Source organism: Primulina tabacum, chromosome 6 (assembly GCF_025594145.1).
Source record: "Primulina tabacum isolate GXHZ01 chromosome 6, ASM2559414v2, whole genome shotgun sequence".
Classification (NCBI taxonomy): domain Eukaryota; kingdom Viridiplantae; phylum Streptophyta; class Magnoliopsida; order Lamiales; family Gesneriaceae; genus Primulina; species Primulina tabacum.
The window spans coordinates 1,901,228-1,925,143 of record NC_134555.1 but is presented as its reverse complement, the minus strand read 5'-3'; the positions used below and the strand labels follow the sequence as shown (position 1 = coordinate 1,925,143).

Genomic DNA, 23,916 nt, shown 5'->3' with positions numbered 1-23,916 from the left:
TTTGAAACCGAATTCAGATCATTAATCTATGGGCTTACTGATTTGCACGTTGAATGTCGAATCACACGGGTTAGCATATGTTCTCTTCATATTTCAATATCGTTAGATCATACGAGTTTTTTATATTTTTATGAAAGTTGACATATATGTATTTAAAGACTAAACATTTAACAACATTATAGAGTAAGAAATACTCCAGGTGTGTAGCATGAGACTGGCTACTAAATGCATTTTGTGCAAAAATCAAAATTACCCACAAAAGTTTGAATAGTTTTTTATTGATGTGTGTGGACAAAAGCATTGAACAAGCGCATCAGCTGCCCACGATGTATTGTAGCCTAAAGAAACAACAGAATTTCTAACATGCATTTCATTTTCTTGAATCTTAAATCAATTTCGGTGGATTTTCATGGCATTGATGATGAAAGAGAACGAAGTAACTTGAGAATAATTTTAAAAAAAGACTGAAAACATGAAATTTCCCAATACAAAATGACTGAACAGACTCAACCGTCTACCCTCTAAATTACAGTTAAAGTTTACCAGTCATGACGAATTGCCGGAAATCCAGTTGTCAGTTCCAAACTCGTCTTTCAGTTATCTATGCACTGTTAATAACGGTTTCCACATGTCCTCCCTCCATAACCTTGCCGTTGGTCTGAGGTCTTGGCTTCTGAAAAAAAATTATGCAATTTTGATGACTCGATCAAATGTATGGGATGAAACTTGAGTTTGAGATAAATTAATTATACAGGAAAATGAATACACCTAAATACCAGAAGGCGGGGTTGTTAATGTTACATACCCAGTCAGCAGCATCTCCAAAATTTCCATTCAAAAGTTTGTGAGTCTCTTCCTTAGCCTTGGTTAAGGGAAGCAACGACGACGTTCCTCCATTAGAACGATCGAGCAGTTCTGCACAAATTGAATAAGAACTGAGCTCGAAAATCAAATATGCAGCAGTCAACAAGGAGAAAAATATAAATAATTAAAATCAAACCTGGCAATTTTTTGTCGAGAAAGAACACAACCAAATTCACAGAATACCTGCAACGAAATCAAGTGTGTGTAAATCCAACCAGACCACTGTTAAAATCCACGAGCTCTAACTGTAAAAGCTTATAGACAATACTAGAGGTTACCATGCCACGACAATATCAACTGTGTAGTGTTTACGAGATGCAATTATCAACAAACTCTGAGCCACAACAGTCAGCCATGCAAATTGCTTCACTAATCTGGCACAAGATTCCAAGAAATACGTCACAACTTAAGAACTATGGACGGATGGACTCGCAATTAGGTCTTGTGTCTGAATCACAAAGGTTGAGTGTCTTAACATTTATATGACATGGATAACCCATGGTATTATTACCTCTGAGTGCCATACTTATGGTATGTTCGCACAAAGACGAGAGAGAATATCATGTGAGACGAAAATATCAAATCGCCACAGCCATAAAGCATTCCCTGAGGAACTGCAAACCCATAAAGATTAGGAATGGACAATAAAAAAAATGCAAGTAGAAGAGCAGATCAAGAAGATGTTATCCACTTTGTCACCTATTAACAGAAATTCTAAAATGTTGTCAGGATGAGGCAGCCTGGCAAACTTCGATCCCTGCATCATTTAGTACAACTTTTCCAATATCACGATTAAAACTCACTTAGAAAAACATGGATACCAGAATCTTACAAATGAAGGGTCATCGCGCCACCGATATTACCTCACGACAGTGATAGTTTGGACCAGGCAGTTGGGTAGAATAAAAAGTAATGATTCGGAGAATTTGACAAGCCTGCAGTAAGTAGAAAGCAGAAATTAATCCTAAAATGATGAAAGTCAATATTTTTCCAAGTATCAGGAGAACAAATTTAAAAGGCAGGTCGACTTAGACTTACAACTAAAAAAGCTAACACCCTGCACCATATCAAGACCGTGGAAATCTTCTTCCTCTTCAAAATGAACGGGTGGAAAGTCCACTGCATGCATAGCCACAATAAATATTAAAGTATCTTCGACCCTGTAGACCATAATTTCAAAAGAACAAAGTAATAAAGTGAAAGCTTACCAAGACAAAGGATAGAAAAATGAAGGTAAATACGGTTTCACTAATGTAAGCTTTGTCTTGCCCAAGTTCCTACAGCTCAAGTTCAAGTTTATAGCTTAAGAAAATTTTCCAGATGTAAGCAGGCAGCTCACTTGTGCCTTGGAATGAAATAACGAGAAATTATTCAAACAAACCGGAAGAAGGAAGAAACCAACGTCCTGAAGTATTGGTCCTGGACGATGGAAATAATGAACTCCTCGAGCAGCCAATCCATGAATGTACTATTGAAAGATCATATAGATATTAGAGACCTAAATCAAGATAAGGCTGCATGAAATTCAATGACAATAAGCAAGATATAACAAGACAATCACAACACTCATCTGAAACAAACTAATAACTATAAAAAAAAAAAATGAACACGCAGGAAACTAATGTGATTTTTCCAAAAAAAAAAAAAAGAAACATTTGAAGCACCAACTGCAATAAGTTCCTTCTACTTATTCATTCCCACTTATTTATCCCCATTCCATGAAAAGGAATGCGGGAGTTCGAATGTACAAGTTCTTGGAAAAGCATAGGTTCATTACCATTAAGATGCAATGCCTACCGATAAATGAGCTCCACCAATCAAAATACAGCAGAACATAATAAAACTTGGAAAACTAGAAACTAAAAAATAACGCTTCTCACCAAGGTAGGGAAAAGCAGAGTGAATGCCTAGCGCCAGCCGCCAGGCTACATCCCGCTAAAAATTATTAAAACTAGATAATGTCTCGATGGCATTCATTTTTCCCAGCAATTTTACGAAACCAAGTTCCTGAACCTTTCAAACTATTCAGATTCCATGTATTACTGGACCCAGAAATTGTTTTGGCATTAACACCAGATATGCAAGCAAGAAGAAATTGATGAAGCAATGAATTATGAATGTATAGATAAATGTAAAGACGAACCTGACAGATGAGACCCCCTAAAATATACTTCCAATTTTCTGCAAGAAGGTTGATTTCTTTTGTCGTCTCCGCGCAAAATCTTTTCCAGAACTTCTCGTAACCAAGAAATAACGCAGGAAATAAAGAGGAAAAAAGAAAGAACAAAAACACATCAAGAAAAGTACTCCCGCAAAAATAGCATTGCTAGCAAAAAAGAAACAAAAACAAAAGCAGTTTCTTTAAACGATAAAACGAAAGCCATAAAGAGAGGTAGAGGAAGTGGGGAAATGGTGAACCTTTGAAGCCTCGCGACCAATGTAAAACGACATCCTACGAATTTCACAGACAATAACCAAACTGCCATACTAATCAACATTCATCATCCTTGCAGCCAGAAGAGAGAGCACACCTCGAAATTCACGATATAAATAATTTCAAGAATCCACCAAGAAACTAACGAATTCCGGCTCCAAGATACGATAACTGAAAGCCCAGTTGCCAAATCAATTATCTTTGAAGATAATGACGCCAAAATATTCGAAATTAAAGAGGATGATTAAGATTAAAAATCTTTCACCTCCAGAAAAGGCAACCTCTCTCTCTGAATCAAGCGGGGGGGTGTGGGCTCTTCTCTTTCCTTTTTTAATCTCTCTAAAATTTCTCCAAACTTTCCTCTCTTATTAAACTCTGCGAAAGTGGGTTGGTTTAGGATTTCTGTCCAACGTCTATTTAAACGGGAGTCGAACACGGAGGGACAGTTGAAACTTGAGAGCAGGAGGGCGGGCCCCGCCTAAGGGGAAGAAGAGTAACAATATATTAAAAATATTATATTTTCAGAAAAAGTAAGAGAAACATTACATATACCCACTCCTCTGTCTAACATATATATATATATATATATATATGTGTGTGTGTGTGTGTGTGTGTTTTCAGGTAAGAAAATTATTAAAAAAACAAATTGCATAAAAAAAATTCATTTTACCTTATCCAATTAGCATTTTAATAAGATATAAAAATTGTTTCACTCCATGGTTTGCAGCTTATTTGATACTGAATTTGGGACGCGAAGCGAAACGTAATTGAAACAAGCCCTCCTAACTCAATTTTTTTTTAATATCGAAATAGTCTATATATTTTATGAGTAAAGGTAGATTGATGAAAAAAACTAAAAAGATAATAAATATAGACATATTTCATATACATTATTATTTGGCAGTGGGAATACATAATACGGAATATGTCTATTCTATTTATGTCTCTATTCTTTGGCGGCACATAGAAGGTGGCATTTTGAATGGGACAATGCATGAAGGAAATTGATAACAAATTTAGTGATGGTTTCCTTCCAGAGGCCATGACTTGTCCTGACCGGACACATTGTTATCACAATTTGGTCCTCTCTGTTCGTCACAAAATCAAGAACCAATTCATTTCATAACCATCAATCATAAAACTATCTTGTTGCCATGTTTTATGATAAAAATGTCGTGTGTGGTCGAACCCAATGAGTTTTTTGTTTAAAGCAAATAATAACTCTGAAAGATTCTTGTAAATATTATTATTATTATTATTGAAAATTTTTGGTATGGTGCAGTCATTATTGCAACTACCATTTGTCAGCTGTCATCACCATACCCTTTCATGCACTGGACTTTGGGGGGACAGGATTTTCTCAATCAGAATCCCCCCCCCCCCTCCCTGCCACCAATATATGGTCCACACTCCACATATCCTGAGTTTCAGGTTAACATTTATAAATAGTATATAAATTGATGACAATTATTTCAATGATGATATATATATATATGTATATAGTATATAAATTGATGACAATTATTTCAATGATGATATATATATATATATATAGAGAGAGAGAGACCCAAAAGAAAGAAAACATGTTTGCATGTAATACAAAATATGACAATCTTAAAATAGGAAATGAACTCAAAAAAACAAGGGTCGTTATTTCCAAGTTGCAGAATGTTGGGTGGCCAAAACCCTTCTTGTAAAGTACGCACTGCACAAGCCTAGTTCTTATAAAAACAACACCTAATCTTATTGTAACCATAAAGCACACAATATACTGTCAAGCTATAAATAAAACATGTTTAATTCTCAACAACACAAGAAATCCATAACTATCATTGTTAAGGACCTCGTGTGTGCCGGGGTACGGGCCTAACGACAGGTTAACATGATGGTCATCCCCGTTATTTTTATCAAAAGAGACGAGTTTTGTCCTATAAATACATTGACTTGCATGTGTTCAAAATACATCGAGTAGCATATTAAAGGAATCAGGAATCTTTACAAACAGAGAATATGATTCAAGATAAGAGGAAAGACTTGTACGAGTTCTCATGTGTTAGATTTCCTACAAGGTGTTATTATGTTATTATGTTAATATCAAAACATTAACTGGTACCCATGATTTTTGTTAGTTCCAGCAAATATATGCTCTCTATGAGAGATTGACATGGTGATAGTTGCTCGTTACACATATATCTAGATAGTTATAGCTTGCTTCAGCATTCAAATCCTTCCGACTGGTGAAGGGGGTGGACATGAGACATATTTTGCTGGAATTTGCCCTTGGTACATGGTAGCAGTTTTCAACTGTTTCGTTCCAATAATGGCCTCTAGAACTTTTTCCTGGCTACTGTTGTCTAAAATTTCAGAAAATTTCTGACTAGTTATAAATGCTACACATGTTGCAAATGCCTCTAGAAAGGGAATTGATGGATCCAAACCAAGTGAGTAAAGTCCATTGTCAAATGATTCCAAGTTGAGAACAGGCTTGCTCTTTCTTGCACCACCCTGTAATTGCAAAGATCCCAATATTATGGATGATGATTCGAAGTAAAAGAGGTTACTAGCAACATGAACCATTAAAAACAGTACCTGGACAAAAAGATTAACACAACCAATGGCACAGCTAGACATCGATTCTTTACTAATCATGCCATTTTTGTCAATGTTGGTAAGAACCCGTATCTTGCAACCAACATCCCACCCTCCACAATCACATGATCCACCAGATCTCCACCGGCTAACTAATGACGAAGGTGCACCTTTACATGGATTACCATGGACACCGCCAGGAAGGATTACTGCTGCGCTGATAGAGTTTTCATATTCTCCTACATCAAATGTAGGTTCCAATGCACACTGTGGAAGCCCCCTTTCTCGGTATGGTTTTTGGTCATCATTTAAGTTTCCAGCATTAAGATTTTGACACGAACTTTTCAAAACAACAGCTGCAATCTCCATGTCAGATAAAAGTTCATGTGCTTGTTTGTCCTCCTGCTCTCGATCAACACCGTACAAGACACATTCTCTAATGGCGCAGTGACTAGAATCCTTAGCATGTAATGTTGGAACATAAAAGCTTGAAATTTTCATCTGGCCTACAATCTTGTAGTCAAGGCCACAGCTTTTATTTTTCGACCCCTGATTCCAGGTCATGTTCTTTTTCCTCGTCTCATGAGCTGAGTAGAATGCATATATCATGCAGCGACTGTTTTTTTCATTTGATGGCAGATGCTTCACAACAGCTACTAGCATGTGGCTGCTGCTATTTTCAACCAAAAGTTTAAAGAAAGGAAGCCCATTCCTCAACGTGAGCTGCAGAAGACCCTGACCGGCTACCCCCTCAGGTTCTCTACCTTGATACGGTTCCATGGTTTCCGGGGTTCCAGACGTCAAGGAATATAAGGGTCCATTAGTTGGCTGAACAATCTTGGTAGATTGAGATCCCTTGTACTTTAACAATGGGTCTAGCAACCTCCTTAAAGGGCTTGACCTACCCCTGTTACTAGCATTTGCCTTGTCTCGATCAAATTTGTTCATACCAGAAGAACTCTCTGTTACTGGGCCAGATTTGGCAGTAGTATATGTAGAACTCAATTGTGGAACCGTGGACACTTCCTTAAAACTAGAACTCCTGTTCATCTTTCCAAAACCAAAACTAAACCAACGAGTAGGGGATGGGTGTCTCCCTTTCATAGTGGGCTGCTCCGCAATGTCAGCTTCAGATCTCTTTGGAACTTTAACTGACAATGTAGACCTCGTGGTTTTTTCATTGGTATTCTTGCACCGACCTTCAGACAATACTGAGGCAACAGGATTCAGCTCAGGGCATGCACCTTTGTAAATATCTACTTCATTGGCCGTAGAAGTTACCATGTTATGTGGCTCTATGGAAGACTCAGCATGAACATCCGCATCAACGGGAAGGGAACAGGAGCTTGGAAATTCAACTGAGAGCCTTCCAAACTCCCGAGGAGAAGATAAATCAGAGAACCTCTTCCCTTCTGTAAATTGAGAACTCACAGAGCAACTCTTCATCTGAAGATGTTTAGGCATTAAGACATTATGCGACAGAGGTTCTACATGGAAATATTGTGGACTAGATTCCACTCCAATTAAGTTAGTTGTACTCTTCTTAACCCCACCATTGACTGTATCATTTTTAGGGAGCGACAACTTGTGTTCCAGCTCTACAAACAGAACTTTCTTTTCTGGTGCATTTTTTTCCTTTGCATCCTTCCTAGGGCAGTTGTTCACAGCTGTTTCAGAACTTCTACAGTTGTTCTCAGCTCTCTGGTGACAATTTTGATGCCTATCAATACTGCCACTTCGAGTAAACTGATATTCTTTATCACACATTTCAGTTTTTCCACCCTCAAAGAAATTTTCTTTTCTCCGGTGAGTTTCATTTCTCACTTTTTTTGTTGCACTAGAAGATGAAATATGTGCTGTAGGAGGTTTTTTATGACGTGAACTAAAACGAGAACATGGAATGGGATGTTTTCCCATAGATACTACACTGGGATTCAAACCATTTGAGGAGTATTGCTTTTGCAGATAGGAACCCATTTTAGGAGCTCCAGTTGCCATACAAACATAACCTCTGCTGGATGAAGGTTTTTTATGGTGACATTTTATAGGCACACCTTCGTTGTACTTCCATTTTTCCAATTGCTTCCAATCGAAAACTCCAAAATTTAATGCCTTTTCTTGAACACTTTTTTCTTTCTCTTCTTTCTGGAGAAAACCAGGTAAATTTGACATGTGTCTAACTAGCTCAGCATCAATGCTCACCTTACTCCCATGGGGCAACTTTCGGTTTTTCTCCAACGATCTAATCTGGGCATGCTCAGTGCTTGCATTCTGTCTAAATTCACAATTTGGAACGAGTAACGGCTGAACATTGGGACTCTCAACTTTCTCCTTGTCCAGAAACCATGAGCCTTTTCCTGTTTTGGGCCATGGAATCTTGTTTTTAGCCACGTTCGAAGTTTTCTCTCTCATTTAACTTCTTCGCTCTAAGTTGTCCAAAAAATCGAGTTTTTTCTACCCTTTAAGGACAAAGTTATACAGCAGATGGCACTGTATTACATCATCACTAATATGCTCACAGCTCACCCATCAGAAACTACAATCACGTCCTTTTGGAAACTTGTAATCTTGTTAGTAACCGTTAGAATATGTCCTCCTGCACCTGATAATAAAAAAAAGTCAATTTATAATAAAAATCATCCATGAAGTTATTCACATTTTTAAGATACAAGGTTATAGATTTCCTGAGGTCATTCGTATAAAATTCCACAGGGGGATTTATGTAGATTAACTCAAATTTTGGAAGTGTAACATTCAAATGATGTGGCAGATATATCCATTGCAACCAAAACATGGAACCAAATAATTGAAGTAGGCAGTGGAATCATAATAATGGACTTTGAATCTGAAAAACAAGAAAATTAGAGAAGCAGATGTACTTTTCTTAGCAAACAAAGAGTATCCAGATGTATTATCAAACAAAGAAAAAAGTATCCAAATGAATAAATCAAACGCCACAATAGCCTCTTGGATGTTAAGACCAGAGAGGCAAATCAGAAAGCCCAAAGTATTCCACAAGCATACAAAAAGCAAAACCCGAAAGAAGGTAGACATTCACAGATTTTTTAATTTTCTTTATAGGCTGCAGATTCCGAGTTCCACATTATGTATTTCAGATCGAAATTTATGTTCACCGATAATCGACACAACGTTAACATAAAGAACAAAACTTTTGTTAAAGTTGAATTCTAAGTCGAACAATCGAATAAATTACTCGGGCAAGATCCATAAATCGTCAGCTAAAAAGGGTTCCCAACAAGCATTGAAGTATTCTACTGGAATTTCCAAATCATATAACAGCAGTCACAAGAAACGTACACGAAAAGCACAGATCCGAACAAACTAAAGCCGAATCACCGGCGAAAACACCCAACATAGATCCAAGCAAATCAAGTGCTAGCCCCAATTTACAAGTGCCACAAGAAAATGCTGACCCGCATCCATATGCAACATGCCCATCAAGCTAAGAAGTAGAAGGGCAAAAAACACGAAATGAGGAAAACAAATCAGAATAAGCAAACGAACGAACTTACACTGAACACAAAGAAAGGAATTGCAGAGTCCCTGAAGCAAGAAATCTCCTACGAACTGCACGCACCGTATTCTACGATCTGCATGGACAGAAATCTCTCACACACACACGGAGAGAGGAAAAAAATTTTTTTTGCCGGGAATTAGATGTGCAACTGCAGCTAGCAAGAGAGTAAAGAATAATAAACGGCGAATCGGACGGTTAAAAATAAAGGTAGCAAGAGATGTGCGGTCAAAATCACTCAGTGTTTCCTTGTTTATTTTTTCCTGCTTTAACGGGCCATGGGCCATATTTGGGTCCAAGTGGGCCCATGGTGATTGGAAGCCTAGTTGAGTATAGGATCTTTTTGTTTGTATTAGGGCAGCAGCCTCCTCTTCTTTAGGATGCTTTGTTCACATTCATACCCACTTCTTCTTTTTTTGAGATGATATACTTCATTTATTTTTTTACTATAAAAATTTATTTAATTTTGAAAAACTAAAATGTCACACAACCTAGCTATACTTTTATCGTAATTTTTGTATTACGATAGAGTATATAAGCAATTTTGGCTAGTAAATTTTGAAATATCTTTAAATTTTTATATAGTTTTTAAAAGTCGAGATCAAATATCACACATGTTAAGAACTGTAAAAAAAATTATTTTGAATTCCACTAAACTTTCTAAAAATTCATAAAAATCGAGATTGAATATAGATTTAATACACTAAGGCATAGTTTGGTACACATGTTAGGATAAACATGTGATATATAATATAAGGATAAGTTAAGGATAAATAAGATGTATGATATTTTATTTAATGTTTGATATGATTTTAATAAGAGTGATTAAATTTATATATTATATTGTAATGACAAAATTAACCTTATCATAATAAATTTTATAATTTCAAAGTTGTTGTTTGAGTTCATATTTCTTATCTGTTCATGCACCGACAGTGCTTGCATGATTTATGTATAAATGCGACAAGTATTATTTTTTTTTTGTAATTTTCGGAATATCCTAAAATCCAACTGTAAATTGCAAGAATAATGGTGTCACTGATGATACCTTCTCCCGCGAAAAACTTGGACCTGGGCTGTCATAAATTGGATTTATACTCTTAGGCTGCGTTTGGTTGTAGGATAAAATAAACTAATGATTAGTATGTAAATGATAAAGAAAATTATTGTCGTAGATATGTAATATATGGTAATATGTTTTGTAAGATTTTTAAGTGTAGGATAATTTTGAAATTTTTTATGAAAGGACAAAATTGCCCTTCCTCTTTTTTTTTCTTCTTCCACTCCGGCGACGGCGGTCCGGTGGTCCGGCGGCGGTCCGGCGGCGGATCCGGCAGCCGACGCGGCGGCGATGGCGTTCCGGCGAAGGTCCGACGACATCTGTGCGGTGCGGTCCGGCGTATGTCCGGCGGCGGTCCGGCAGCCGAGGTGGTTCAATAGCGGCGAAGGAAGAAGGGTAAAATTGGAAAGAGAATAGGGATAGAGGAGGGATTAATAATCCTACGGATGAATGAGGTATTATTTCATCACACGTAATACCACCTAATCACTTATAGGAAGGATTGAGCTGGTTAAATAAAAATCGTACCAAACGCAGGATTAGGTGTGATGAAATAATCTATCACACCTAATCCGTCCAACCAAACGCTGCGTTATTGTGAAATTGTAGATGTTAGTTCATCAACATATGATATAAATTTACGAATCTTTATTTGTGTGCGAGTCATTGTTCATATTTACAATAAAAAAATAATACTTTTGATATAAAAAATAATAATTTTTTTTATGAGCAACATAAATAAAAAATCATTTTCATAAAATTAATTTATAAATGTGTATCACATGTCTCTTCCTGTGATGACAGAGAAAGACAAGAATAGTGCCAAATGCCATTAATTCATTAATTGCTAACAGTTGATTTACAGCCGAGAAAACAAAATCACAATGTTTCGTTACTCCAGTACCTCGACAAGATTTAACAAATTCAACATTTAAAAAGCATGAGAGAATATTTGTACTTAATGGAGGTGGCTTTTGGACTTTTGGTCGCCAATTATTGGAATAATTTGATTGGACATGCACGTTCTTGTTTATTTATTTATTATTGTTTATGATGCGGATGGTTTCAATATTTATTAGAGAATATATATAATTTTAAAACAAAATTTTGAATGAGACGGTTTCACGGATCGTATTTTGTGAGACGATATTTTTTATTTGGGTCATCCATGAAAATGTATTATTTTTTATGCTAAGAGTATTATTTTTTTTGAATATCGGTAGGATTGACATGTCTCACACATAAAATTTCGTGAGACCGTTTAACAGAAGACCTACTCTAATTTAAAAACAATAAAAAAGGCAAAACAGGATCAAGAGACCAGAGAATCATTGCCATATGCAAGCAATTTTGTTTTAAAACCCAACGTAATAATTTTAATGCCAAAAAACCCTCAAGTGTGAAAATATATTGTTTTTGTTCCTAAAATATCATTTATTAACTTTTACTCAAAATTTTTATTAACTTACATATATTTTAAATAATCTAATAAATCGTAAATCAAGTATAATAGCCTTTGTTACGTTAACATAAAGTAATTAAGTGTGAAAATATACCAATATTTTATTAATGTTTAAGAAAATAACTAATATTTGCAAAAGCAACTTATTTTCTTTAAAAAAATAGTATTATAAAATCGAAATTTTAACTCAAATAATTATTTCCACTAATATTAAATCATATCTTTTTTTTTCAATCAATTGTAGGCAAAATAAGTTGCGCTCAGACATGTTACACATAAATAAAGGATAAAAAATTATATCTATAACTGATTGCTTGATTGATAAAAATATTAATTTTGGAAATTTTGAATTTTTTGTAATGAAAAATTGTGAAATAGATTAGGGAGGTAAATACCAGAACCCCGAGGATTTCTTTGGAGGCAGCATTTTATATTTGAAATTTTCTCTAGAAAAGATCAAATTACTCTAGCAAAGTGGACCGACCATACGACACGAATATCGTTTGATTTAATAAAGGATTAAATCCCCACTTTAATCATCTTTACCTTTTGTTATTATTGTATTTTTTTTTAAAGAAGCTTTTGTTTTTATTGTGCTTTGCTCCTTTATTCCAAACCTCTAATGCATCGACGCTTGATATACTCTACAAGAAATGCTTGTGGGTGGTTTCTCTACCGTATTCTTGCTAAAAGATTCATCACAAAATTATGGGTTACACTCAACAAAAGAACTATATATATGAAAGTGGCATTCTGCTGTTCCTAGGTTCAGTCAACTGAGCGCATGCATATAAAAGGAACAAAGATCAAGAAACCAACTCACAATATGGTGCATCGATCCAATCCAAGAGCTGTAAAAAGTCTTCTGCTGGTAGGCCACAATCTGGACCACAAGTTGGTACGGGGTGGAGGAGCATTGGCCGGAAGAAGATGCTCGCTATCACCATCTAAAACATCCCGATTATCGATCTCAGGCATTTCAGAAGAAATTTGTTGTGTATCAATGTCACCCGCCTCAGAAATCAAGCCAGGTTTCTTGTCGAACAATCCCTTGAATTGTTTACGAGCCCTTATGTGAACCTCCTGCTCAAATAGGGATAGAAATTAGTTAAACTAGATCACTCTCGTAAAGAATTAGAAGTTGTTCTCGTGGCCAACCTGCTCCTCTTTGTTAAGTTTGAGAAGGGCCGCCTTTGCAGTTGATTCTGATGATTTATCGATGGTGGTCATCTAGAAGGGTGGGTCGTGAAATGTAATTTAGAAAAAGAATGTTCACAAAAATGAGGGTAAGAATTTGAGCAAGTTAAGAATGAAACATCTTACACAACTGAAATATGAAATTTGACCAATACATACATGCAGCAGCATTACCTTATTAAAATCAGCTCTAGCTTCTTCAAAATCTCCGGCTGACATGTATGCCATTCCTCGGCGGTAGAGAGCTTTGACGTGAACAGGATTTGCATCCAACACCTGTATAACATGATTGAAATGAAGATCGAGATCTGTAGAACCTTTTTAAAGTGGCTAATGTTCAAAGGGTCGCTCATATGGATGAAATAGTCTTGAAGAAGAAGAGAACAATACGTGATCAGCACATCACTACAGCTAAGATAAGGGTCATATTCATTCCCTACGAAATGCAAACTAGAAAAGATATGAAAACAAAGTTAATTTGCATGCATGGAGAAAAAAAAGTTCCAATCATCCAAAACAATTGTAAAGCAATCAACGTGAAAACTACCTAACTCAAAGCTCTACATGGAATACATGACATGGTTGCGCATGATGAATGCAAAAACATAAATTAGAAACACATTATTCTTGAGAATCTAAACTTTTGGACAACGTGGATTATGGCTGTAATAATGCCAATCTAGAAAAGTTATTAGCATTCGGCATAAGAACATACATCTTTCCCACAAAATAAATTGAAGGAATTTAAGCATAAAGACTATAATATTACCTTATTGCATGCTTCAAGTGACTTCCTGGATTCACCCGTTTTCAGATAGCATGCAGCCACATTGAGATTCAACAAATTCTTCAAGAAATATTAAATGAGAGAATAAATCACCAATGAACCAATACATCTAAATAAACAAATTAACTTCGCAAAACTAGAGATAATCTTCACAAATTTTAATTTTAAAAATATAACGGAATACAGAATAATTAGTCAGAAATCTAAAACATACTCTTGTCTCAGAAAATTCTTTCCCCTCATCATCATCTTGAGGATTTACGTGATTAAACTCCCGAAGCACCTGTAACAGTAATGGCGTGATTTTCATGAAAAAGAATAAAGAAAACAGAAATAGAATATGCATATCCAAATAAAAAAACTCATAAAATGTTTAATTACGAGTTATAACCAGGGGGTTATATGTGTGACTAAGGACTCTCACAAACAGTACATCTTGCTCAAATCAAATTTTCTTGATATCTTTAGTGCAAACAGAGAATAAAATTGCTGATGATAGAAAGTATGGCACTCTCAATATGAACATAAAACTGAATAGCATTATGAGAGACTCGGAATGATGAAGTACTGAGATGCTAATAATGGGTCCTGACAAGTAGTGATAGGAGTTCAGCACATGCTAGACTACAAATGGTCATTACAAAGTGGAATGGACGATAAAATTTAAGCTACAAGCTGTGGGAAACGCCAAATTGACCTCAGCTAAATTGAATATTGTAATGAAAACTACAAGTAACAAAAAAGAACATGCTCATATTGCGTCACCCGAACCACCAAAGTAATCAGTTGGATGAGGAGATGGAAAATTTTTGGTGGTGCCAAAAGAAACTCAATTAAGACAAACATAAATGACAATCAGCATAGAACAAATAGCAGAAAAGAATTTTTTCAATAATATTCAACATATTTCATCAACTGAAGTTAAGAGATTGAAAAAATACATGGTCATATTTTGCCTTGGCAAGTTCATATTTGCCTTCTTTGAATAGCCTGTTGCCCTGAAAATACCAGAGGCCAATCAATACTATATTTCATCTGTAAGAAAGCTCCAATATAAAACCATTTGATTCCAAAATAAAATTAAAAAATTCAATAAGTAAGGTTTTATGTCTTAAAGCACAATATCAAAGGAACATGGATGCAGTAAATGACAAAGGCAGAAACCATTAATCCGAGCATGGACTTAACTAGGGAATATACCAAGGAGGTACTCAATTAACAAATGCACTATCTCAAAGGTCATAAATTCACCAGAAATTTGTATGCTATGACTGACTAGTTCTCAAACTCATTTTACATGAAACTTCTGCTTGAACAGTTTAGTGAATCTAACTGTTTGCTATAAAGTGTGTAGACATAATAAGCTTTGTCAATTAGAAAATGCTAGACAGTTGCATGCATGCTTAGTGCTTCAGTTCTGTCCAAATATTAGCCGAATAGTCTTTTCTCAAAAAATAAAACAACAGCTTTCCTAAAGGATACCTTTATAAACTAGGGTTCCTGAATTGATAAATTACTTGAAGGATAAATATTACTCAAGGTGTAAGTGAAGTGCTCATAGCTATACACGGAAGACTTTCTCCCATTCTTTCTTTGTCAGATAAAAAACCTGAAGACAGATGAAAGACGTAATCAGAAATATTTACCGTGCTTTTAATCTTCTCAACTTCATCCATTATTTGTCTAAAGTTCATACCAGTCCAGTCCTGAGGCAAAGATTTAATTAAAAACAAGGTATGATTGGAGGCAACTTCAGCCAAAAGCATAAAATGACAGCATAATGAGCCAGACAGGTTATTCCTCAATCAAGAGATACAGCTTTAGCTCAATTAGTTCTCCAAGTAAATTCTAAGAATTTGTAGTTACAATTTTTCTGTGTGTAACTTCATGAGGTCATCATGATCCCTCGTTACTAAAATACTTCTGTCCCAGCGATGGCGAAGACGCAAAAGTTGCTAGAGGAACACATGTACAGTCATGTTCAGGTAAATCTAGGCTCGTGACATGACGGAATTGTATAAGAGATTCTGATAGATTGCAGCACAGAGGAGATAATTGCTGGCAAAATGCCATGTGCACAGAAGTCATTTCTTGAACTTGTAAGAGCCACCTACCTTTACGTTCTTAGTGTTTGTGGATCGACGAGTGAACCAAGACGATAACGTCATGTTCCAAAGAAAAGGTGATTGTATTATTCTTATCTTGTCTTGTTAAAATGGATATCTGAAATGATTTACATGAGGTTATAATAACTCTTATAACAACTTGTATTAATATTTTTGTAATCAAAACAGGTACAGAGTAGTTGCTAAAGAAGTCACAATGCAACCACGCTGTGGCAAGCCGGGTTCAAGGCATGACATTTGCTGACACTTTGAATGCACTATGTGCTTCTATCATAAAAATCTATGACATTTTTTACCAGTGTATGCCATTGTATTCATATCAACCAATTTATACTTAAAATCACACATGTAAATATCCATTCAAAATTTTATACTGTTCGATTCAATATTAGTCACATTGGCATAGAATCCTAGTTCACTTCATAGTTTTCTTTCTATGGAGTTAAATTTCCACACCTTCCGTTTCTCATAATCAAGAAGCTCAATCTCCCATTGAACATAGGATCCCTCAGGTACTTTATCTGGCCTGTTAATGTAAAAAGGAAAAGAGATTAAAAAACCTAGGTTAGTTTACAGAATAAAAGGAAAAAACTAATATGAGAACTTGAAAATAAACCTGCTATGTTTTAGTCACTATTTCCAAACATATTATTATATAAAAAAATCGGTACTGTTATGCTAAGAGTTAACCTATGAAACTTGTCATAAGCATAATCAGGGGGGCATGTCACTAGCGCTATCTCTCCAGGTAACATTAGTCGGGTGCACATTTCAAACCCTTCTGGTACCTAGCATTCAAAGCCCGCCATGAGTCACCCGAATAAGTAAAAAGACCATAAGAAAGAAGCAATCAAGGGCTTTAGACAGCACATTTGGCCTCTCTTTATGACAACGAAAAAAATAATTTTGAAAGAACGAGAAGAGGCATTAATATACACATGGGCCAAGTTATGATACTAGATCTTAAAAGTGGCTTACAAGCCCTTCTCCTGATCTGAATTCCAAAGGATGGCCACCATTATCAACTCTTGTATCATAGAAAACAGTTTTTTCCTCATTTAGAAGCATTCCTTTGTAGTGAACATGTAGCAGACTGTCTTGAAGTGGACAATCCATAGGAAATTCACCTGATCAATAAAAATGGAAAGTAGATTCCAATTAATTACAGAGAAATCAAGAATCAATCTAAATGGCTCCCAAAACACATACAGAGGATAGAAGCAAAGAGAATAAATGGAACAAATAGATGAATTAAACAACCCCAAAGGCACAGTGCGCTGGAATATCTTAATTGTTAGCATGAGCTTTAGGGACTAAAATTGAGTGAAAAAAGCTTTAGGTATGACGTCTTTGTGTGCAATTTTCTGCAGTAACTAAAATTCCCTAATGGAATCGCACAAACAAGCACTTGGACCATTCTAGTTCTAGAATTTCAGAAAATTTTGAAGCAGCACCTCTTCCATCACGAATCCGGCGTTTTATTAAGCGTCCATCACCAAGCACATCCCGCACCTATACTTTGAAATGTAACGATCTGTCACTATTCATCGACACAAACAAATTGTTCATTGAAATTTTTGCGGTATCATGCTAATCTCGAATCAATAATCTCTCTTCCCACATTAATGAATGACCGGAAGATAACTACAATTTCATAAAGTTCATGTATTTACCTGCACAAAGTGTACCAGCTCCACCTCAAAGTGGACTTCTGCAATACCTTCTACCAAGGGAATCAGAGGGCCTTGAGTGATATACTGCTTATTGACATATATTACTGCCTTTTCGCCCCTTGACATTGTTCCAATTCCCATCTCAAGACCTTTTGTGACCTAGCTAAGAAACAACAATGAACATGACAGTTTGAACTTTGAATTCATATTCTTATCTCAAAATTCGAACATAACATCATAATATACCAAAACTTTCCTAGAAACTTGGGAAACTTGGGAGTATCAAAAATAGAATTCACCGAGATCAAAGCCATAGAAAAATTTAAGGTATTACCGGTCAGATTTCACGAAAGACAGAATACAGAGAAAGGATACAGAAGACCAAGTACTGTCAAAATCTACAACAAATGGAATCATTTAGAAGTACAGCATAGGGAATGTACCTCGGATTTTCCATATGTAAAGAAAAATGGTTGTCCTTCAGTATGACTATAAATCAAGTTTCCATCTCCCGACTTCGCTGAAATCCTAGTATTATGTCCATAAGTTCAATCATGTGAAGTGTAAAAACAAAGATAAAAGTGCATTGTAGCCTTCATAAAGAACATTAACTAGAACCCTCCACCATATTCTCCAGGGGAATACAAAATGAATACAAACGAGAAAGAGAAAGAAAGAGGAAGAGAAATTCCATACCAAGCTTTAACTTCATAGGGCTCTCTAGGTTGTTCCCAACCTTGTCCTTCCTCTATTACCTATTGAAAGAAATGCAATAAATCAACTCTATGTTTCAATTAATATCCAGAACAACGGTTTGTATATTGAATGCCATAATCTTACAAAGCGCTAACTTGACAAAAGAGCATTCATTACATGTTACAAATTTGGGTTGTATTCTTTATTTATGCTGTCGATACTTTCTTGTAGAAGAAATGAGAAATCAAATTGAAACTGCTCAGGTGCAGAGTTATAAGTGTTTCATATTGCATTTAGGTCTTAAAGAAAGAATAAAGTAACAAAAAATAATTTACTATTTCGCCAAACGTTTGATGAAAGTAAACACCATAGCACATTCAATTCAGTTGATCAAAGGAACAAGCATTATAAAGTAAAAAAAAGAATTACCTTCTTTAAGACACCTAAATCTTCGGTGATAACCTGAAAAAAATGAAGGCACAAAATAATATACAATAAACATAAGATAGAACTTTCAAATTTTCGAAAAAATGGCCAAACATTGTGTTTTGGAAAAACATAAGAAGCAACATTGGAATCAGGCGCCTGAGAAGATAAATTTACAGGTTACATAGAGTTGAAAAGAAAGAGTGCTACAATACAAAAATTTATTAACATGAACACATTGTAAGATATCACACTTCATAAAACTTAGAATGAAATTTAGCCACTGCTTGAGAGGAAATTATTAAGTCTTGCCTTCACTTTACAGAAATCAATCAGCTCAATCTCAAAATGAAGATCGGCATCCTTCGGAAAGCCATCGGCAGCTGAAACTGGACAATCCTCCTCACCATAATGCAGCTCAGGTTTAACCTTGAACTGACATCAGAGATTACATAATGTCAAAATGAAATAGGACGTACACATATCACGATTTATAAGAGCACAAATGACCATAACCCCAATGCATAGGATTCCTTAATTTGAGCATCGCTCTCTATTTCATCCAATGACCTAATAAATACTAATAACTTTTTATGGCCATTGTGTTTATTATTACAGAAAATAAGAGGTGGAAGTTAAAACAGCTTTCAAAAGACAGAAGAACTAGTACAAACCTGTGAACAACAGCAAAACAACAGTAAGATTCTAAGAAAAACGATTTCACCGATACAAAAGTACATAGAAAACATGTTATTTAAAAAGTGAAAAATGGATTTATAGGAAAAGCACCTAAAAAACCTATCGACCAGTCAGGCTGAAAACTATGAGATTATTCATTGACATCGTCAATTGTCTTTTTAATCTTGCAAACCCCCCAAATTATATGAATTTCTTTTCGATTCACATGATTTAAATTGTAACTAATGTAAATGAGAGAGGTGTCTTTATCAATATGGACAAGTGTAAAAAGACAAAAAGAATGTGAGGGTATCCAAAACCACAAATACGCAAGAGTGTGCTCATTGACCTCAAACATGGCGATGCACGATTGCACGCTGTAAACACCAACATAAGTCTCGTTAACAGGCAGCACACTCGCTATTAATTTCATTGACAAGAAAAAGTTTCAGAGCATACCATCGCAACTTCACCATGCAACATTGTTGGAATCCCTTCTAAAAATCCCAGTATCATCTTACTTTTACCCAACACCTGCCTCTTTGGTGTACCATTGCCTGAAATACAATACACATGACTTCGAGGTGATTTCATTCGATATAGGTCTACAGTTTCTTTGAAGCACCATACAAATTTACTAAAGCAACAGAAATTGATAGATAAAGGGAAAAAATGCAGTAGCATGAACTCACCTCCGATCTCTGCACGTGTTGACTCGACAACCACCCCATCTAAAGTCCGAACTGTGCAGTGATATATAACCTGCAAAATATAGAACAAGGCATTAATTATTTAAGAGATCTCTTTCTTATATACCCCGAGAAATCGATTCCCCAAGAACTTCGATACTGGGAACTTGTCAAAATCCCAAATTCCCAATATCATTAGGTAAAACTAACAGATACTATCTCAGAAATTTGTCGTTTACTATCAAATACCAGCATCAAAGACAAAGAATGGCACAAACCAAACCTGATCACCATCGGTAGGATGTCTTTCCCCGCTTCCAGTCCTTATCAAAGCTTTCATCAAACTTCCAGGCGTAATTTTCTTCTTCCTACACAACATAACTCAGGCGTTAGAACCCGCGGAACTTACGAAAATGAAAATATTGAGAGAAAAGGAAAAGGGTCGGGCGAGCCTTTTGTCATCTTCAGAATCTATCTTTTTCTTCTGGGGTTTAAATTCTTGCTCTGATTCATCAACAACAGCCATTTTCTCCTGGAATTCCAAGAACTAGCAACTTGCTCCGGAACTCCAGTTTAATAGCCAAATCACGGGTATATGCAGAAGCCGTGCAAGGGTGAAACTAGAGCACATATAATGGCGAACAACCCAAGGCAATAATCTAAGTGGTGTAAGATAAAGCCATTGATTAGGTGAAAGACGTTGGGAGGTACGCTCCAGGGAACGGTGGCTGCTCTCCAACACCGTGTTTGGATATCCAGATTTGATTCAAGAAATATATTCCATTTTGGATCTTAAATACATCTATTAGACATATTCAGATAATAAAAATCTTTTAGAAATAATCTGAAAGAAAGATTTCGTTTTTGAAGATTTTTTTTTTTTTTTGCTTGAGAACTGGGGTTTATTATGGGTATAATTAGGTTTTGATTCTTGAATCTAGGTTACAGATTTGAATGTATCATGTAGGTCATAAAATATCAACAAATATATATATTTTTGAGGGTGATACTCATCGGAAATTCAGGCTCCGATTCAAGCAAGTGTCATTAGTTCAGACGCAGGAAAGTGTCCTGGCGTAGCCCCTCCGACGCTCAGGTCAGAAACTAAGGATATGAATAGAGAGCAGCTAAGGGTGCTGCTGAAAAACAATATAGTGAGTGAATGAATTAAACACCCAAACATCGAATTTATAGGAGAATATATGGGGCTGTGATGGGCCTTCTACCTTGGTTGGGATGGGCCAGAGAGTTTGGGCTTGACCTTAATAGGCTCATCCATGGGCTATCGGCTTATCCATGGGGTATGGTGATAAGTGAAAGAGAACAAAAAAAAACTAAATAATTTAAGGCAAAAATTTGTGTGAGACGGTCTCACGGGACGTATTTTGTGAGACATATCTCTTATTTGGGTCATCCATGAAAATATATTACTTTTTATGCTTAAAGTATTATTTTTATTGTGAATATCGGTAGGTTTGACTCGTCTCACAGATAAAGATTCGTGAGACCGTTTCACAATAGACATTCTCATAATTTAATTCAAATGAAACAAATAATGACTTGATCAAGTCATAAATGATGGAAAATTATGACAGTTTTAAAATTTCAATTTTATTGGCGTAACCACCTTAAAGAATAGTTAATAATTTCCTATGGTCGTTGAGCAACCTTCACAGTCCTACTTTTTTCCTTTTAAAAAATAGGGTTTGACGTAAATATACATCACTTTAAAAAAATCGAAAACCACTTGGCCAGATGGTAAATTATCATGGTAGCAATTATTATTATACGAATTAGAAATTATTAAAAAATTAATAAAAAAATATGTGTGTTTTTTAGTCAATTCTAACAATATTTAAAATAAAAAAACAATATTTTTAAAATAAAATTAATATTTTTTAATGAATAATCTAAATATAATATTTATTTCACAATTAAAAGTAATTGTAATGGTGTCTCTATCTTTAATTATGACCAACATCCAAAAGTTCACATCTTTTTCAAAAAAATAAGTAAAGAATAAAAGAGAGGAAGCAGGGTTATTTCATTAAACTCGAAGGACCACTATTTTAAATTTTATTTATCATATAAAATGTTAACAGTAACTTTACCCAAAAGAACAATTGTTTAATAATCGTAACATTTTATATTATTTATGTTAAGCTTTAATCTCCTTGTACTTATTTGTGGATTAAAGAACTATAATGTGTACAATTATAGTAATCTTTTATTCTGTACCAAAATAAAATATTAAGAACAATATCGTACATCATTATGTAAGCTAAAGAAAATTTTAATGATTTTTTCAAAATTTGAAATAAAATTAAACTAAAACCTGAAATATGCCACAATGGTTTTTTCAAAATATGAAATCAACTCGACAGTTTCTTCAAAAATACAACCCGTGCCTCATCATTGCAAGATAAAGAAAAGCTTCAATTCGTTTGTATTGTTCATCAACATCTTTGCTACATCTACTATTTCCTCTAAAGTGAATCCCGGAATGTTCTTCAAAGCTTCAAAAATCATTTTTCTTGCATTTGACGCGTCATGTGCATAACCAATCATTTGTGCAATTTGCTCCAATCTAGCATCACCCTTTATATGTAAACGTATTCATCATCTCAGAAATAATCTCAAGATCGACATCAAAAGATTTACGCTTTTTAGAAACTGTCTTTTTCTCATTCTCATTACGACCCACACTACTTCTATACATCCTACTTCTATACATCGATCATTTCCAACTAGTAGCTAGTAACTTCGTCGCCGAGCTCAGTTGATTTGGAACGCACGCATTGTGTTGTTCATCTCCATCTAAACTCTAAAGGAAGCTGATTCTACTCCGTAAAGGTAAAGGAAGCGAGTGCCCAATCACTAACCAGGGGGTTGTTTCATCATACGAATCATGTAGTAATGTATCAATACCAATATCAACATCATTTTCGTTTTGCTTTTTTTATTATTATTTAAATCATCACCATGTCAGAAAATCCTCGTGCGTGCTCACCAGTAGCTCTATCTTTTCCAAAAACTGCACACCAATCGTGATAAAATGATCAAAACTTGTGTTTCGTCATCTTTGCATTTGAATCCGTCTATAAAATAAAAAAACAAAAAAGAAAAGAAGAAATATGTACATTTAAGACATGTAAAGAAGTTATAAGACATTCAATGTGCAATCCCGATGGTCAAAAAAGCTCGAACTAGACTGCAATCTCTTCCACCAATTTTTTTTTGAATACATTCAATGTGCAATCCCGATGATCACAGAAGCTACCCAGCGCAAGCTTTTGATCTTACCCATGCATCGATACACATTCACTTCCCTGTTTATTTGGTCGATAGATAATAATTAGTTTTAATATATAGGTTTTTTATATATAAATTTAAATAAGCTCAACTTTTGGTTGTAGAAAGTTCAAAGATATTAATTTTCAATTACAACTCTTTCCAAAATTTTCTACTATTAATTAATTAATAAAAAAAATTTCTATATAGAAACAATATTAATTTTTTTAAATATAAGGCACATGAAAAAAATTTACAAGTTAATTTTATAAAAAAAATCTCCACCGTCATCATATTCAAAAAAATATTTCTTTTAATTTTTAAAATATTATTATTCATTTTTATTTATTGAACGACAAAAATTTGCGTAAAACGATTTCTTGAATCGAATTTTACTGAGACTTATCTC

The 23,916-nt window shown here is 35.0% G+C and overlaps 3 protein-coding genes across 8 annotated transcripts; all 3 read right to left on the bottom strand.

The window, feature by feature from the left end:
* Positions 1 to 339: 339 nt before the first annotated feature.
* LOC142548588 (phosphatidylinositol:ceramide inositolphosphotransferase 2-like) lies at positions 340 to 3,738 on the bottom strand. 3 transcript variants are annotated; one of them, XM_075656985.1, is made up of 13 exons: positions 3,564 to 3,732; positions 3,283 to 3,469; positions 3,008 to 3,097; positions 2,246 to 2,332; positions 2,073 to 2,141; positions 1,903 to 1,983; positions 1,728 to 1,799; positions 1,564 to 1,621; positions 1,376 to 1,478; positions 1,143 to 1,238; positions 1,001 to 1,047; positions 806 to 915; positions 346 to 673 (listed from the first exon to the last, which is right to left on the bottom strand). In XM_075656985.1, the coding sequence occupies exons 2-13, from the start codon at positions 3,313 to 3,315 to the stop codon at positions 602 to 604; spliced, it is 918 nt and encodes a 305-aa protein (XP_075513100.1). In that variant the 5' UTR covers positions 3,316 to 3,469; positions 3,564 to 3,732; the 3' UTR covers positions 346 to 601. The 3 variants fall into 3 exon arrangements, with proteins under 3 accessions (XP_075513101.1, XP_075513100.1, XP_075513099.1); XM_075656986.1 differs by having other exon boundaries at positions 340 to 670; positions 3,283 to 3,738; XM_075656984.1 differs by having other exon boundaries at positions 3,283 to 3,732.
* Positions 3,739 to 5,242: 1,504 nt separating this feature from the next.
* LOC142548584 (uncharacterized) lies at positions 5,243 to 9,686 on the bottom strand. 4 transcript variants are annotated; one of them, XM_075656981.1, is made up of 3 exons: positions 9,413 to 9,686; positions 5,888 to 8,480; positions 5,243 to 5,803 (listed from the first exon to the last, which is right to left on the bottom strand). In XM_075656981.1, exons 2-3 carry the CDS (start codon positions 8,297 to 8,299, stop codon positions 5,519 to 5,521), a joined length of 2,697 nt encoding a protein of 898 aa, XP_075513096.1. In that variant the 5' UTR covers positions 8,300 to 8,480; positions 9,413 to 9,686; the 3' UTR covers positions 5,243 to 5,518. The 4 variants fall into 4 exon arrangements, with proteins under 4 accessions (XP_075513096.1, XP_075513093.1, XP_075513095.1 ...); XM_075656978.1 differs by having other exon boundaries at positions 5,888 to 8,489; positions 9,421 to 9,686; XM_075656980.1 differs by having other exon boundaries at positions 5,888 to 8,483; positions 9,421 to 9,686.
* A 2,912-nt stretch (positions 9,687 to 12,598) lies between these two features.
* On the bottom strand, positions 12,599 to 20,996 carry LOC142548583 (peptidyl-prolyl cis-trans isomerase PASTICCINO1-like). Its single transcript, XM_075656977.1, has 20 exons — positions 20,669 to 20,996; positions 20,500 to 20,584; positions 20,220 to 20,289; positions 19,987 to 20,084; positions 19,162 to 19,284; positions 18,853 to 18,885; positions 18,424 to 18,482; positions 18,171 to 18,255; positions 17,728 to 17,886; positions 17,509 to 17,566; positions 17,033 to 17,181; positions 16,745 to 16,842; positions 16,511 to 16,580; positions 15,575 to 15,634; positions 14,870 to 14,926; positions 14,143 to 14,211; positions 13,911 to 13,988; positions 13,316 to 13,417; positions 13,103 to 13,174; positions 12,599 to 13,027 (listed from the first exon to the last, which is right to left on the bottom strand). Exons 1-20 carry the CDS (start codon positions 20,740 to 20,742, stop codon positions 12,764 to 12,766), a joined length of 1,863 nt encoding a protein of 620 aa, XP_075513092.1. The 5' UTR covers positions 20,743 to 20,996; the 3' UTR covers positions 12,599 to 12,763.
* Between the last annotated feature and the right edge of the window lie 2,920 nt (positions 20,997 to 23,916).

What these genes read in the sequence shown, in the direction of transcription:
- LOC142548588 (XM_075656984.1), bottom strand. Translation starts at nt 3,315, where the DNA reads ATGTCGTTTTACATTGGTCGCGAGGCTTCAAAG. An exon ending in GGGTGTTAGCTTTTTTAGTT is followed by an intron (nt 1,800 to 1,902) that starts GTAAGTCTAAGT and finishes TACTTACTGCAG; the next exon opens with GCTTGTCAAATTCTCCGAAT. An exon ending in CATAAGTATGGCACTCAGAG is followed by an intron (nt 1,239 to 1,375) that starts GTAATAATACCA and finishes ATCTTGTGCCAG; the next exon opens with ATTAGTGAAGCAATTTGCAT.
- LOC142548584 (XM_075656981.1), bottom strand. Translation starts at nt 8,299, where the DNA reads ATGAGAGAGAAAACTTCGAACGTGGCTAAAAACAAGATTCCATGGCCC. An exon ending in GTGTTAATCTTTTTGTCCAG is followed by an intron (nt 5,804 to 5,887) that starts GTACTGTTTTTA and finishes TTGCAATTACAG; the next exon opens with GGTGGTGCAAGAAAGAGCAA.
- LOC142548583 (XM_075656977.1), bottom strand. Translation starts at nt 20,742, where the DNA reads ATGGCTGTTGTTGATGAATCAGAGCAAGAATTTAAACCCCAGAAGAAA. An exon ending in CCGGATTCGTGATGGAAGAG is followed by an intron (nt 17,182 to 17,508) that starts GTGCTGCTTCAA and finishes TTTATTGATCAG; the next exon opens with GTGAATTTCCTATGGATTGT. An exon ending in CTAGAGCTGATTTTAATAAG is followed by an intron (nt 13,175 to 13,315) that starts GTAATGCTGCTG and finishes CCACCCTTCTAG; the next exon opens with ATGACCACCATCGATAAATC.